This window comes from Antrostomus carolinensis, unplaced genomic scaffold, assembly GCF_000700745.2.
Source record: "Antrostomus carolinensis isolate BGI_N321 unplaced genomic scaffold, ASM70074v2 scaffold53968, whole genome shotgun sequence".
NCBI classification, from domain to species: Eukaryota; Metazoa; Chordata; class Aves; order Caprimulgiformes; family Caprimulgidae; genus Antrostomus; species Antrostomus carolinensis.
The window spans coordinates 16,856-31,972 of record NW_010336163.1 but is presented as its reverse complement, the minus strand read 5'-3'; the positions used below and the strand labels follow the sequence as shown (position 1 = coordinate 31,972).

The following is a 15,117-nucleotide window of genomic DNA, read 5'->3' as shown; positions in this document are numbered from 1 at the left end:
CTGCTGATGTTGCAGAAAATGATTACTTTTGTAATCTTCCCTTTTTCTCAGAGAACTTTTGGAGTCTCTTCACCAAGTATATTACACATCTCATATTTTCTTCATCTTTTTGTTCAAAACTGTTTCAAGCCAATAGCTCATTTTGTTAATTAAATTACTGTGCTTCTGGAATGAAATAGTGCAGAACACTTACAAGTAGTCCAAGTAGCCTTTTTAAAGGGTGCTTGTAAAAGTTACCACCATAGTTTTGTTTGGACCAGTCAAATATTCAAATGGACTTTAGCCACATCTGAATTTTGGGTGTCATTCCTTTTGTGGCAATAAAGATAACATAAAAATTTAAGAATTTTTAAAATTACTCTTGTTGTAGGCAACCGATATCGAGCAAGTTGCTTTTTGCAGCCTGAACTTACTCCTTCACAGTTGGCTTTCAAAGACTTGGTGTGGAACTCTGAAAAAAATACTGTGAGTATTACTGGCAAAAAAGCTGTGATGCTTTTGATTTGAGAGAAATGACAGGATATTTAGATGTGAATTGCTAGCAGTCTGTCGTATTGGTGGATAAATATTGCTGTGAAACATGATGGATTTGAATGTCAATCTAGACTCCTTAACCAGTAGATGTTACCAGATCCCACTCTCTATAGTCAAAAAATCAGTATGAGTTGTCATGTTTGGTATCTTTTAAGAGTCGTGTTTCATCTTAAGTTTGTGGTTTCCTTCCCTGTCTGGGGTGAAGCAGATCTGCATGGGTGACTAGTCTGAATTTTTAAACCAGTAACTTCTGCTAGGCTCTGTGAAATCACTGATTTCATTTGCCTTCTTTCATTTTAGCTAATGCTTATGTCTTGATTTGCACCATTTTTAGAATATTTCTTTCTTCTCAAACTTTGATAGGACCTTCTGTCTGCCACACTAAAACATTTGTAGCAATCTCCTTAGAAGAGAGCTAAAGGCTTATGAAGAATTTTGCTGCTGCTGCTAATACTACACAAGCTTTGTGTTTAGAAGAATCCAGTCTAGTGAACACTACACTTGAACATCTCAGTAAATAAAGACAAACTGGTACCACATGCAGGACAAGCCTGTAGATTTAATCCTTCTTCTGTTGTCTGTATTTCAGATCCATCCTAGACCAACTCGAGTTTCCCTGATTGTAACTTTATGTAGCTGTAAAATGATTCCTCTCCCAGGAGTCAGTATACAGGTTCTCAGTAGACATGTTCGACTCTGTCTATTTGATGGCAATCAGGTAAGTTGTTTGGCTATCAAACAACTTGTGGATCTTTCAGGATCTTACCACTCTGGTTCCTCTGGTAGCCAGCTCCTCCAGTTGTCTCAGAAAGAGAGAGAGACACACACACATGTGCAAAATGTGCCTCCCAAGCTGCTTAACTTACTCTAATTAGTCTGGCTTGATACTTGCCTGTGATCACACACTGACATACGTACCCTCACTCTTTCACTTGCAGTCACCACAGACACATAGGCCCCCAGTGACCTGTGGTCTGGCTAGTTGCTGGCACCTACATGTCTACATGCAGAATAGAGAGCCCATTCGCCCAGAAAGACAGTTATAAATGGAGTTTAATGAGAAAACAGGACAGACTGCATTGATCAGGTGCCAGGCACGTCCAGACCTGTATACTTACCCCTCTATTTTCCCACCATTGTTACTCCACAAAGCACCTTGATCCCTCCCTTTTTCTGCATTTTGTTTCTCCCCTGAATATCCCATAGTAAGTCACGTGCAGTCCCAAAACGCCCTTCCCCTGCATGCCAGTGTCTCATACCCCTAAGCAGTAACCCTTGCCAGTCTGTAAGGTGACCAAGCCAGCTGCTCCTGTTGACTCATCATGATGGGAGTCACACCCCTGTCCTGGGCAGCCCTGGGAGGGGCTGGGGTGGGAGCTCCGTTTCTCTAAGTCTGTAATTTTGGTTCCCCCACCTGCTATTGTGCCTCTTTGCTCCTCCTGAGCCTTTTCTGGGCTGATCTCTCTCCTGTGATGGGCCTGGGAATAGCTGGGTCAGGGTGGTATTCAGATTTCCCCACCTGCCGTTGATCCTCTCTGCTCCTTTGTGCATATGTGTAGAGCAGCTTTTTAAAACACAATCTAATGCTGATGATCTGGCGTTTTTCTTCCCACTGCACTGAACGCTCTTGGGGGCAAAGGGACTATTACTGGTGTATACGAAGCAAGGACGGTTGGAAAGTGCTCTGTGGCTTCAGAGAAAACTTCCTCTGTAATCATTTAAACTGAAGCCATCTAAAAAAGTGGAAGAGCAAGAATCATTTTATCTTTGTGGCATGCAAAGTGTTGGATTAATGTGGGATAATACTGCATTTTCTTAAAGCTTCTGGAAAAGCTTGTCTTAGCTTTTTTCATCACTTTTAGGTGCTGAGTAACATTCACACAGTGAGAGCTACATGGCAACCTAAAAATCCTCAAACATGGACCTTTTCTCCAAGGGTAGGTATCTCGCTCAGGGACTGACATAGCCAGGAACTATCTGTTTGCAGCATCTCTTACTTATGGTGTTTGTGTTGAAATAAAACGTATTAAAACCAAAATGAAGATGCAGAAGAGAAGAGACTTGCTGAAGTGCCTGAATTCAAACTAAACCAAGTGTTTTAGAAAAAACACTTTGGAGAAAAGAGTTGTGGGGAGGGAAAAGTAGAGTAGAGGGAGAGACTGGTGATCCAGCCATGGCACTGGTTAACTTTGAATCCATATCAGGCACACACTACGTGGTGTTCAGGGAGAAAGGAAGACACTGGCCACTCTGCATGTGAGCTTTTGCTTCAGTTTCATTTAAGAAAGAGCACATGCTTTGTCCCGTGTTCTGTAGTGCTGCCATGTTTTACCCCAGTTGTTACTGTGTTCTTGGAGGGAATTAAGTGCTTTTTGACATCTAAAGTTCTTGAATGGCTTGTCATCACACACAAAAAATGTACCTTGGTAGCATAGCTGTGTTTCATGGCAAGATAAAGGACAAGGGGAACAAGGTTTCAACTGAAATAGTTTCTCTACTCATCAGTTTCTTTTATATGCAATGGGATTGGCTCTGAGATCTTATGTGAATGAATGATGTGTTCGATGGCCTTTAAAAATCAGAGTGTTTTCTAATAGCTACATTTACTTTCTTTTTCCCCCCTCTCTCTATTAGGTAACAGGCATTTTACCCAGCTTGCTCGATGGTGACTGTTTTGTCAGGTCCAACTCTCTGTCTTCAGACATTGGTATATTATTTGAGCTTGGCATCACTTATATTCGCAATGTAAGTGTGTAAAGTTGCAGTATAAATTGTTATACTGCATTTATTTATATTGTATATAAATATCCCTTGTTTGATGTTAAGCTGCAGTATCCCAGCAGTGAACTGTGAAATCCAAATGGAAATTTAGCTGAACTTTTCCTAGCTTACTATAAGACTGTCTTCCTTTTGGCTTCTTGGAGGGAGAAGAGAGATGTTAGGTTTTGGAACTTGTAGTTCTAGTAAATATTTAGAGAATAAAAGACTTTCTGACATAAAATGAATGTAAAGGACATTTAAAGGACATGCAAATGACACGAATGTACCTTTACTTACACTGAAATAATTTCTGTTAGTCTGTCAAACATCTTAAATTATGTGATTGCAGAGGACCAGTTCTCTCAACACTCCTACATTAGTTTTTCTCTCTTTGTGATATGTTTCAGACTACTGTGCTATATATGAAAATTTTAACTAGTATGGATATTTTAAGTAGTATGGATGCAGGTTTCTAGCTGCAGTTGGCACAGATGTATCCTATCCATCTAGCACATGCTTCTGAAAAGTACACCAGGTAGTGAGGCAGTGGATGGTACAGCCCATAAGAACTACCGTAATAGAAGGTGGTTGCCTGCAGGAGCATAAGAAACACTAATATTTGGAGGATACAGTGGCTTTTTGGAACAGGTCACTGCTCTGAAAGCCATTTTGTCTGTAAGACTGACTCGAGTCTTCTTGCTGTCTCTTTCTGAACACTTACATTTTCATTATGGCCACAGTCTTCCTCAGGTGAATCTTGGCAATCAAGAAAATAATGGGTGAAAGATGGGAAGTGGGGTAACCACAATGGTTAGCAAGCAGGGTGTTAAATGGTGGGCAACAGAATTCTGAAGACATGGACAGAGAGGTTGCAAAGGAGAATATTGCTGTATTTTCTCTTGCACAAACACCTTTATGAACTTAGGGTGCAAGAGTGCAGTGCCTGTGGAGATGTGGAGGAGAGACAGGGATGCAGAACTGTTGGGCAGGGAGATAAGTAGAGTGTACATCTGTAGGGAACTGGAGTATGTAGGTCCTGGTGATGAACAGCGTGTTGGTAAGTGGTGGTTCACAGAGACCTAATGGGGCGTAATGGCCCTCCTCATGCTAATTGGAGTAGTCAAGATTATGCAAAGCTGTCTGCTCTGTTTACATAGTAAGTTTAAGTGAAAGATTAAGTGTTTACAAATTCCTGCCTGTAATTTGTGCTTTTGGGGTCTGGAAACAGATGGCTGGCACACAGGATCAGTTCCCTTTTCCAGGCAGTGTCTCTGGTACTCAGAATAAAGCCTTCTGATGCACAGGGTCACTGGCTTGGCAACTCTTGTCTCTGGAATCAGATGGGTTAATCCTCTGGGTAAATTTTTTTCCTTCCTTCTTTCTTGTTCTTCATTCTTTAGAGTGTCATTGCAGGTTGGGGGATATTTACCTTTGTATTTGTACATTTCTTCTTTTTCAGTAGCTTGATATACATAGGTTTCCTTTAATTGTGTATTTCTTGGCTTAATAAATCCCTGTCTCTTAAATGTGCTTGTTCATAGGTGATCAACGTCAGCACAACAGTGTGCTGTTCAGTAAAACATCTTCAAAGACCTCCAAATGCAACATAGTCAATGTTTGCTATCACAAACCTGAGACTTTTACTATTTTTATGTGATCATTCTAAGTAATTGTTTGGGGTTCAGTTACTACTGGAGTTACTTACATTTATCTTTTTTTTTCTAGTCAACAGGTGAAAGAGGAGAGCTAAGCTGTGGCTGGGCATTTCTGAAGCTTTTTGCTTCTAATGGAATGCCTGTTCCTTCCAAGTAAGCTTATATTGTTTTCCTCCTCTCTCTCTCTCTCAGACTAGGAGTAAAGTTTGTATTTCATACTTAAGCGCTGACAGGGGCAGGTGTAATCCAGACTAATGTGCAGGTTGTACCAGGTCTTTCAGAGAGAATGCTGGTCCTGCTTCCACACCCAGTGTATGTTCTACTGAGTCGCTGTGGAAAAAGTGCTCCCTGGACCCAACATTCAGGTTTGAAATGTTGCAAGTTAGTAGGTGTTTAAAAATATTCTTCAGTGGAATTTTAAAACTACGGAAATGTCTGAGTTAATAAGGAGTTATTTAGAGTTCTGTGTATATAAAATAGAATCACTACCTAAATTGAAGGTGACAGTGTCCTTATTGATTCTGGCTCTTCTTTGTGTGCACTTTGCTGTATATCCCTTTCCCATGTAAAAAAATATTTCTAAGAAGCAGCTAAGAGTTGTGAATGCAACTCTTACCTTTCACTTGGAGAGTGTGAATAAGTTTATATTTGTGATTAGTTCATGGATCCAACAATCTTAAAGAATAATAAAATGTACATATTTCTGTTTTACTAAATGTAGGGAAGCTTTCTGTTAATTTACATAAATTATTCATTATAGATCAGACATGCAATACTTGTTTTTTTACCAAATATATATAAAGATATATATGTGTATTCTGAATATATTTGGATTAGAGGGCAAAAAAATACCCACAGGAGATCTCTGCTGTTCTGTAAGTCTCTAAATCTTTTCTAAATCTGATCTATAACATTGTTTTTCTATTTCATTACGTTAAATATGGTATCCTCAGAGTGAAATTGCGTGTTTGCTTCAGCAGTGACTTACTCTTGACAGAACTGGGATTACATTATTCTTCAACGTTTTAAATCTTCCATATCTAAAATCTGCTACTTAAGTGAGGTCTCCTGAAGACCATTTTAGTGAAACAATTACTAAATTTCGTGTAAGAAAAATATTGGAGTCCTGTGGAAAAGAATCAATGTTGCTAATTTCTTTTAAAATAATTAACTATTTTCCCATTATAATACAAGTTTCAAATTTATCATTTGAGGTTTGGTTACTTACTTAAATGTCATCATTTCATATAAAATACTAGTCATAACATCAAGCACTGTGTCAGTTTTTTGAGACAGCAGGTTTCTGTCTTTCTCAGAAAGCAGTCGTGCTGTTCTCACATACATTTACATCTTTTTATTTTGACCATGCTGCTTTTCTTTCACAGGATGTATGAGCTGCTATTAAATGGTGGTACTCCCTATGAGAGAGGCGTTGAGGTTGACCCATCAATATCAAGAAGAGGTGTGGTTTCTCCTAAACATTATATAAGTGTTATAATGTTATTCTATAAATGTTATAACTTATATAAATGATACACAAATGCTATACCTATTTTTAAACATGCAGTGCTCAGCCAGGGCTCTCATTAGCACGCAGTCACCACAGCCTGGTTTTGTTTTGTGTGTTCTCATTTTGCATGAGAGAGTTGATTGTCAGAGCTGCAGGATTCAGAACTATCTGCCAGTGCTCATGTTTGTGTAATTTCTGGTGTTTGCAGTTTGAGGGTTTATTCTGATAAAAGTATTCAATTATTTCTTTAATTGCACTTAACAGTTCTTGGCTATGGGGTGATGCAGGGCTCGGCAGTCACACTGCTCTAAAGAGTTGGGTCTAAATCCAAGCCAGGTTGTTCAAGTCCCCTCCTCATCAATCCCATATCACTTACACACAAGTTCCACATGTGCATAAATATGCTACAGAACATCTGCACTGGTTCTTCCCTGTGGGGCTGAATAAAGCTTCACTAAGAGTTGGTTCAGATGATAGACTGCCTGTGTTTTAAATAAGGGTGGCCATGGCTTTCCCCTGGAAGCTGTAATAACATCCATTTGCCTGTGACACATGCTGCAAGCTACAGAAGGCCTTTACCTTTTGGGTTTGAACACTTATGTCCACGTTACTCCACATGTGTTACAAATCCTTCTGGGTTTGGACCCATGTCCACATTACTCCACATGTACTCTAAATCCGCCATCCTAGAGAGAGGTAATAGCTTATGTTAGACCAAATATTGATATAGCTGTTATGTTGATATATTTTCAGATGTTCAATTCCTCCTGGTTTTTTAGACCATCCTTAAACCATTACAGTTTTATCAAAACATCTCTTGCCAAATTTAAATGTCCATTCCTGTAATATAATTCTGAACGTTCTTTCAAAATGACAGATTTCATATTGGGTATTTATTTCTTAAGCAGGCAGTGGTGTTTTTCATCAGTTTATAACACTCAAGAAACAGCCCGTGCTTCTAGTGAAACTGAGGTCATTAAGTGCAGAGTCAAAAGACATCCTGAAGTAAGTATGTATGTGTTCTGCCATAAAATGGAAAAGTATTTCAGGTAGCCTAGAATGGTTCCAGAGATCTAAAGTGTACCCCTTCCCTGAAACACTGGCTGTGGAAAAATCTGAGTCGTGTCACCTGCGTATTGTACTTGATCTCTGTTTGACACTTAGAGCTATTTTGTTGAAAACAACTAAAAATTAAATTTAAGTTTAGATAATATTGAAAACTGCAACAGCAGGAGTTTGGCTGTTAGAGCTTTATCAATGTACACCTTCAGAAGTTGTGGCAGATTCATGGAGGTGCCACTAGGAGCTTCTCTCCGTGAAGCTGTCATTAATCTCAAGTTTTGGTGAGCAGTGCTTCATAGGAGCAGTTTTAAATAAAAATCTCAACTGCATGTTGTTTGTTTTCCCAATAGTTTCCTACCAGAAACATTAATTGGCAGTATGTGCTACATCCATCTCTTGATATTTTATCGACAAATACTTGGTGATGCACTCCTGAAAGACAGAATAAGTGTGCAAAGCACAGGTAAGAACTGCTGTTGTGGAGAAAAACTCAGTAATGGAGAGTGTGCTAGAGAAAGATCAGGTTCCTAAAGAGAATTACTCTCTCCAGAGTCTCCTGTTTGTGAGAGAAAGCAGGGGTCTGCAAGAGCAACTCACTGATACAGGGTACTTGGAGAAGTTTGTTCCCTGGTATTGCTGGCACTGACTGACCATCTTGCAAGGTTAGGAAGTCATGCTCCCTGTGCAGAGGATTTCAACTTTCAGTCTGCAGGTGTTGTGGGGACAAACAGAAAGCTGTTGTCCCTTTTCATAAAAGAGAACAACCTCTTGCTCTGAATGCCACCACTTGGTGTGTTTGTGTTTCCAACTAGTAATATTTCAACTCGGGTGTAATGTGTTGCCCTGTTTGACATCAGTTCACATTGCAGAACACAAAAACCACAAGAATAGTTTTGTTTTCTGTGAAGTATGACTGAAGTGTTTTCAGTGAAATTCTCATTTTTAAAAAGCCTATTTGGATAGGTAAAGGGCTATGTCTAAATAAATAAATAATGAAAAATCAAGAAAAAGCAAATAAAGGTAAAGGATTATTTGGAAGATATATGTTTCCTTCTCATCACCCATGGAATGAGAGATTAGATAAGCACACAGGTTTATTCATTCGTTTTTGGTGTATGAGTGTTCTCTGAGTTATAGAAGAGATTAGGCAGATGCTTGTGTCATTGAGGCTATGTCATCTTTTTTTTGTTTTTAATTATTATTTACCTACTGCTTAATGCAGCAGGGAGAGACAGAAGTGGAAAGAGTTCTAGTTTTAGAACTCAGTGTCTTGCTCTGATTTTGCAACTCTGTATCTTCCTCCTTCCACATCTTTCCTTCAACAGAACTGTTACATATGTTTATAGTCTTCTCCATTTTAAAATCAATTTGAAATATGGAAAACACATTTCTTAAGTGTACTACAGGTGAATTTATATCAGTACTGCAAAGTGATTTTCTTGTGTCTTCTCCCATCTGTTTTCCAGACTGAATTATGTATCATCTGTTCCTATGGCAAATAAATTTTAACTTTAGCCATATGTAGGCATCTTAATTACAGGGTCACCTTTCAAAGGTGCTCAGGACTTAACTCCCTTCATGATTTTCTTGAACTTTCATACACATTCTGAGTATACCGATTTCAGTGTCTGAAAGTCAGACCCTTTCATAAATTAATGCTTTATTTAATAAACTTATCACAGAGAAACTGGAAATGCTTAGTTTTTAAAGGCCAGTTGAGAACAGCTATACTTACTTGATTTGATCTGTATAGCACAGAACAATAGATCGGGCTGATGACCTCTCCTGGAGTTAAATTGCATCTATTGGATTCAGACTTCATTTGAAATGAATTAAAGGCTTTACCCCAGCATTTCAGAAGTTGTTCTGGTAGCCATTTTTTACTTTTTTTCTGGTGTAACAAAAGATTTATCTTATTTCAAAATCAACTATCACTTTAGAAATAGGCAACTTAAAATGCCTGTTATATTTCACAAAAGCAATCAGTTCTGGCTTGCTTCCCTGGAATGTTTTGTTATGAGAAAATGGTTAGTGTTTACTAAACTTTCCATCAACTTCAACATGAAGAAACAACAGTGTACAATCAATATTTAAAATCGTAAGAGAAAGAAAGCATTTCAACCAAAATTCCTTTGTATGTCACTTGTAGCACTCTTGTAATCTTACCCACAATCTCATTAACTAAAATAACGACGGGACCGCTGTGCCACTGGGGTTCAAGATTTGCTGTGCTTTGTAACAGAGCGCTTTGATTCCTGCCAGTCCTGGGGAGGCAGCTCTGCCCTTCCTGATTTTGATACAGCCAGCTTGTTCAGCTCAAACAGGAGACCCAGCTATGACCCAGCAGCTAACCTGAAAGGCACACAGGAGACCTGTGCAGCTTGGTGATGTGCCCCATTTGGTAAATTTACTGTGCCACTTGTTACCCAGTTACCTTAAAATCGCACACAACACGAGCCAGATGAAGGTAGAACGAAGGTGTGTTTATTCATAACGTCCAAATCAGGCAACACAATTTCAGATGTTTATAAAAAAGACAGGTGCAGAAATGAGGAAGAACATCAGGTTAAGTCAGTAAGGTCCTTCCTTGCTGGCTTCTCCTGAAAAAACAGCAATTGTTTTTGGTGTGTCTCTCCTCTCTCACATTAGCTACAACGCAGCCACTGAGAGTTTGCTACGGTCAGACAGTGCAGTTGTTAGCTCTTCTACTTTCCCTGCTGCTCTGGAGTGCTATTTCAGTTAATTTTCCCTTTGAAATATTCTACAGGGAGGGGATGTGTTGAATACCTTGATGTGTTGATACCTTGAAAACCATCCTGTTTCTTCCTTAGGCTTGAATGTGTTTGTTTTCTGTTTCAGATTTAATCTGTAATCCTATTTTAGCAACTTTCCCTCAACTCATGGATCAGCCAGACCTTATGGATGCACTTCGGGTACGCTACCTACATCGTGTTTGATGCCATCTGATGTGTCAGGATTTCCAGATAGTTTGCCACATTTCAGCTATTTTTATCCTGTAAAAAGATAAATGGAAAAGCCAAACAGCAAAAAAGTTATAATAGTTTCAAGTACATGCAGATCTCTCATGTCTTAGTGCCTTCAAAACTGCAAGAGAACACTTGAGTACCTTCAGAAGGGATGCAAAGACATGAATTGGCTAGTTTGAGCACTGCTTGTGAGTGCTCAGGTGGATTAGCTGTCTGAATGTCTGGCTTCTAGGACAGCGCTGCTTTCATGACAGGTAGGAGCTGACTTAGCTTCTGACTGGCAGTTACAGGACAGTGCTCACTGGATTTACGCTGCAGTCCCTCGCAGGTGTCCTAGTACCAGACAACAACAGCTGAGTTATTTCTGCCTGAAGGACACTGCTGTTAGAAGCTGGCAACCTTTGGGCTTAGGCTCTATTTCTCCATGCTTGTAGGTTAGAAAAAAAAAAAATCAACCTTGGTTGTGATTGATTTTTCTGAAGAGTGGATCCCCTTGGTTTCATTTATATGGCTCTGATATAGTTTCAAATCTCCAACTCTTCGTATCTGTAAAATATGGTGGAATGGCTGTTTGCTTAAATCAGCTAAACTGGCACAAGGGAGGAATGGGGAGTGTGAGGAAAATGGGACTGCAGCAGGAGCTTAAACTACTGTGGGACTGCAGCAAGAGAGATTTTTGCAGCTAAAAATGGGAAGTGCTTTAGATCTCCACAATCTCACTCTGATTTTACATTTATTTTTAGAGCGCTTGGGCAGATAGAGGAAGAATGTTGAAGAGATCTGAGAAGGTAATAAATGACGGGTTTTTCTTTGACATATATTCAATCTACCTCAAACTAGAAGCTTTCTGTCAGTGTTATTGGTAGTTAACTTTTCCTCTCACCATACATTTATTTAGAAAATGTAGATAGCTGAATGCAGTTTAACATTTCTTACCAATATTTATAACAGTGAACTAGGAGAAGAAGGAATATTGAATTAACTTGTAACTTTTTGTCTCAGTGTTTGTAAATGGCTGTTAGTGGGGAAGCTATTACAGGTTCACACCCAAAATGTGGCTCCCTTTCATTATATGCTTCCAATATTGGACTGGTAAACGTTTTCCCACTGGTACAAAAGGGGCTGTGTCTGTCCACAAAATAATCTTTCCTCCTCCAGCCTCTGAGCTCCAGTCCTCCCACCAGTCTGCCTGGAAAAAGGCCCCCCAATTCTGCATATCTTACTACCTCAGACAGTTGTAATCTCCCATTTTGGCATGTAGACAGCTGTAAAAGAACTGAATTGGCCATGTCACCAGGCTTAACCGTACCTTGTCCTGCCACCTATCCTCTGGACAAAGAGAAGCCCATAAGTAACTGAATGAGGAAGGCTCTTGATCCAAGAGACTTCACTTAAGAGCAGCAGCAGGGTATTTCATTTATTTTACATGCTACTGAACAGATACACAAGGAGCTCTCCCCATTTACGCAAACAAAACAAAATGCTGTTGAGTCAGAATCACTTTTTCAAGGCCATTCATCCAAAATGAAAGCTGATCTGCTTAAAGAGTGACTCCTCGGTATCCCAGAACCATCCAGTTTTACCTGATTTGTCATGTGCCACTCCCACGGTAGGATTGCTGCCTGGTGAATTCTTCCTCCTTACACTGGTTACAAGATGTTCAGCTGCTAAATCTCCTGCTGAGAAGTGGACTGTTCAATGCCAGTCATAGCACTCACATTTCTGGAACATTCCTGGAAGAATCTCAGTGGTCATTGGGTTTTCCAGGAGACAGCGCTCTGTGTGCGTCCTTGCATGAAGGGGTTTTTCTAGTGTGCACGTGGAAAATGAAGCACACAAATCTTGTCTAATTAAAGTGGTCAGGATCTTTCAGTGTTTGATAATTGACCAGGCTGATTCTTAGTCTCTGAGTTTTGCAAACTGGTCTTTACAGGGGAGGGCATAATTCTCACCACACACAGAATGTCGTGTCAGAGTGTGAAATAACAGTACTTACAGTGTGGCCTTACCTCCTGCGAAGAGCCCTGTACTGTGAGGAGCGTGGGATTGGTGCAACTCTCTGCCTAGGGCCGTGGAGAAACCAGTGGAGTTTGAGCTTCCAAGGCGGGGAGGATGTGCCACTTCCCCAGCGGGCATGGCAAACAGTCTCAGAGACTGTGGGGAACAGCTGTCACATGCTGGCATTTTTAAGAAGAAATATAAATACGCTGTGAGCAAAGGGCTCTCAGAGAGCGTTGCAGATTGCTGTTTTGTTTGGCTGCATATGCTGCTCTTTGTTCTTTGGAAAAGTAGGTGGGTTGGAGAGCAGATTTGTTGATTTATACTTTACATAGTGGTGAGTTTGAGGCTCATCTGAGCTAAATGATGTTTGTTTAGGAAGGTCAAATCTCTTCCTGTTGTTATCTTGAGAACTGGGCATTAGTTGAATGTTTTCCTCTTTGTTTGTTTGGTTTTTTTCCTGTGTACAATATTTCTAGAGAAACCCTTGGCCACACTGCGTATTTTGCACTGAAATATTTTCAAATCACTCCTCTCTGCAGAGAGATCGAGAATTTCTGAAGTCTCTGTTTGTCCTGGTGTACCACGACTCTGTCTTCCCGCTCCTCCAGTCCACCTTCCTCCCTGACTACAAGTGGGCTGAGGAGGAGTCGGAAGCATCTCGCTGGAAGGTGATGGCTGACTTTTTGAAAAAGAGCCGAGAGAATGATGGTGCACTTCAATATCTGCTGTCGTCAGAGAACACTCACAAAGCCTTTGATATCTCAGAGCTGGCTTACGATTTCTTAGGAGAAGTGAGGAAAAACAATCCTGGAGTATGAATGGATTATAGAAGAACAATACCGGCTACGTAAGAATGGGGTAACAATATAAATAAATTCTTAAAAAAAAAAAATAAACTGTGTACTATCTGAATTGTAAAGAATATTTTAACATTTTAACAAAAATAATGTTAGTGTCTCAAAATGTTATATCTAACATTGATATAACGTATCTAACATCAAAAGTCAGATATAACATTTTAAGAAACTAAAATCATTTTATCAGTTTAACTAATGGGAATTGTCTTAAGTTTTCCCCTTTGCAATGTTAGAAAAGGCTATGGTTGTCTGTTGCTACATGTACCTGTTGTAGCCACATTGAGTATCATATTTTGCATAAACAGAGAAAATGCTGAGGCAGCACTTTTCTCCTTTCAGGCAGCTTCCAATTAATTTCCAGTTTTGTTTTAATCAGGCTGAACAAAAGACTCTTTGTCACAATACCCCAGCAGACTGGTAAGAGGCAAGGAAAATAGCAGTGATTTTTAAGAATGCTGCTGAGCAAGGTCAGCCAGGTTGGGAAAAAAAAATCATCTCTTGTCCAATGAGTGGACAGCAGGTTGCTCTGCATTTGCCTGTTTTTCTTTCCCACTCAGGAAGAGGTTGGGTTATTAATAGGAATGTGTTTGACCCACCTAATACAAATAAGAGCTGGTGAGAATTCAGGGCATGTTCCGTTTCCCCTGTGCGTGGCTTTGCCATATGGTAGCTCCCTCTGTGGTGACTTCCTTAGGCTACGGAGCTGTGGGTGTTCCTCAGGTGGACCAGGATGTTAAAGGCTTCTTTTTCCTGAGCAGTTTGAAACCACAGGACGTGTGTGCTGCCCCTTCCCAGTGGGAAGCTATTACTCTGATTTCTCTTTTGAGCTGGAGTGTCTGGATGCTTTCTGCATGGTGATGGGTGTGTTGCCACCGTGTCCAACAAGGTAGGTGGTCGCTGAGTCACGTGGATTGAAGTCCAAGCCATGCTCTAGTTTTGTCTGGTGCAAAATGCATTAAAAGGTCTTTCGGAGACCACAGCACACTGCATGGAGCCTGAAGCCAGCTCCCACTGACAGCATTTGTAAACTGGAGCCTCCAGAAATGCTGCAAAGCACTTCCCCTGGCCTAGGGATGAGAAACATCGTGGATTTGATCTTGGCTTTGTACTGCACAAGAACTGGACATAGAAGCCAAATTCCTAGGGCATCACTTGGCTCTCCTAACAGAGAGCTACGATATCTTAATAGGATCATCGTCTTCCTGCTGCAGAGCATTGCCTGAGTTAGAGAGGACTGAATGACTTCACTAGGCCATGAGGCAGAGATGACACCTTCAGCTTTTCATCCCACCAGTTACCAGTGAGTTATGGGGTGAGGCAGAGTCCTCTGGAAAAAACAGCACGTGCTTGTCAAATCCAAAGTGCATCTGCCAGGAGGTAGAAATCAAAGCTGTCCCAGTAGCTGTCCTTCAGACCTTTCAGGGCACGCAGGAGCATTCAGTCAAACCCTCCCATCTTTTACCAATGTATTGAGTTGTCTGTGAAAAAATGTTTGGCTGCAAGTGTTTGAAGGCTGGATGTGTCCGGTGGGTGTGGGGGAGTCTGATGTGAACACAGAGCAGAAACCTGAACAGAAAGGGAGGAGGCAACAACAGCGGAAGCAAAAATATTTCAGGCTTGAAAATGTGCCAAGGACAAAAACGGATTACAGGAAACATTTCTGCCCTGGTGTGGTGTAGGATTTTTTTTCTCCCTTCCCCTCTTGTTAAAGACACTAAATTGCCCATGTGCTGGTGGTGGGGCCAGGGTCC

General features: G+C 40.4%; 1 protein-coding gene across 1 annotated transcript in view; it reads left to right on the top strand.

Annotated features, from left to right (window-relative positions):
- Positions 1 to 13,327, top strand: part of NPHP1 (nephrocystin 1) — a gene marked incomplete at its 5' end in the record, with an annotated part of 17,575 nt that extends 4,248 nt beyond the window's left edge. The window contains 11 exons of the mRNA XM_029086672.1: positions 371 to 465; positions 1,124 to 1,252; positions 2,397 to 2,471; positions 3,169 to 3,279; positions 5,020 to 5,102; positions 6,335 to 6,411; positions 7,365 to 7,464; positions 7,872 to 7,984; positions 10,381 to 10,454; positions 11,252 to 11,296; positions 13,049 to 13,327. Of these exons, the coding sequence (XP_028942505.1) occupies positions 371 to 465; positions 1,124 to 1,252; positions 2,397 to 2,471; positions 3,169 to 3,279; positions 5,020 to 5,102; positions 6,335 to 6,411; positions 7,365 to 7,464; positions 7,872 to 7,984; positions 10,381 to 10,454; positions 11,252 to 11,296; positions 13,049 to 13,327 (1,181 nt within the window). The remainder of the gene's footprint in view (positions 1 to 370; positions 466 to 1,123; positions 1,253 to 2,396; positions 2,472 to 3,168; positions 3,280 to 5,019; positions 5,103 to 6,334; positions 6,412 to 7,364; positions 7,465 to 7,871; positions 7,985 to 10,380; positions 10,455 to 11,251; positions 11,297 to 13,048) is intronic.
- Positions 13,328 to 15,117: the final 1,790 nt, after the last annotated feature.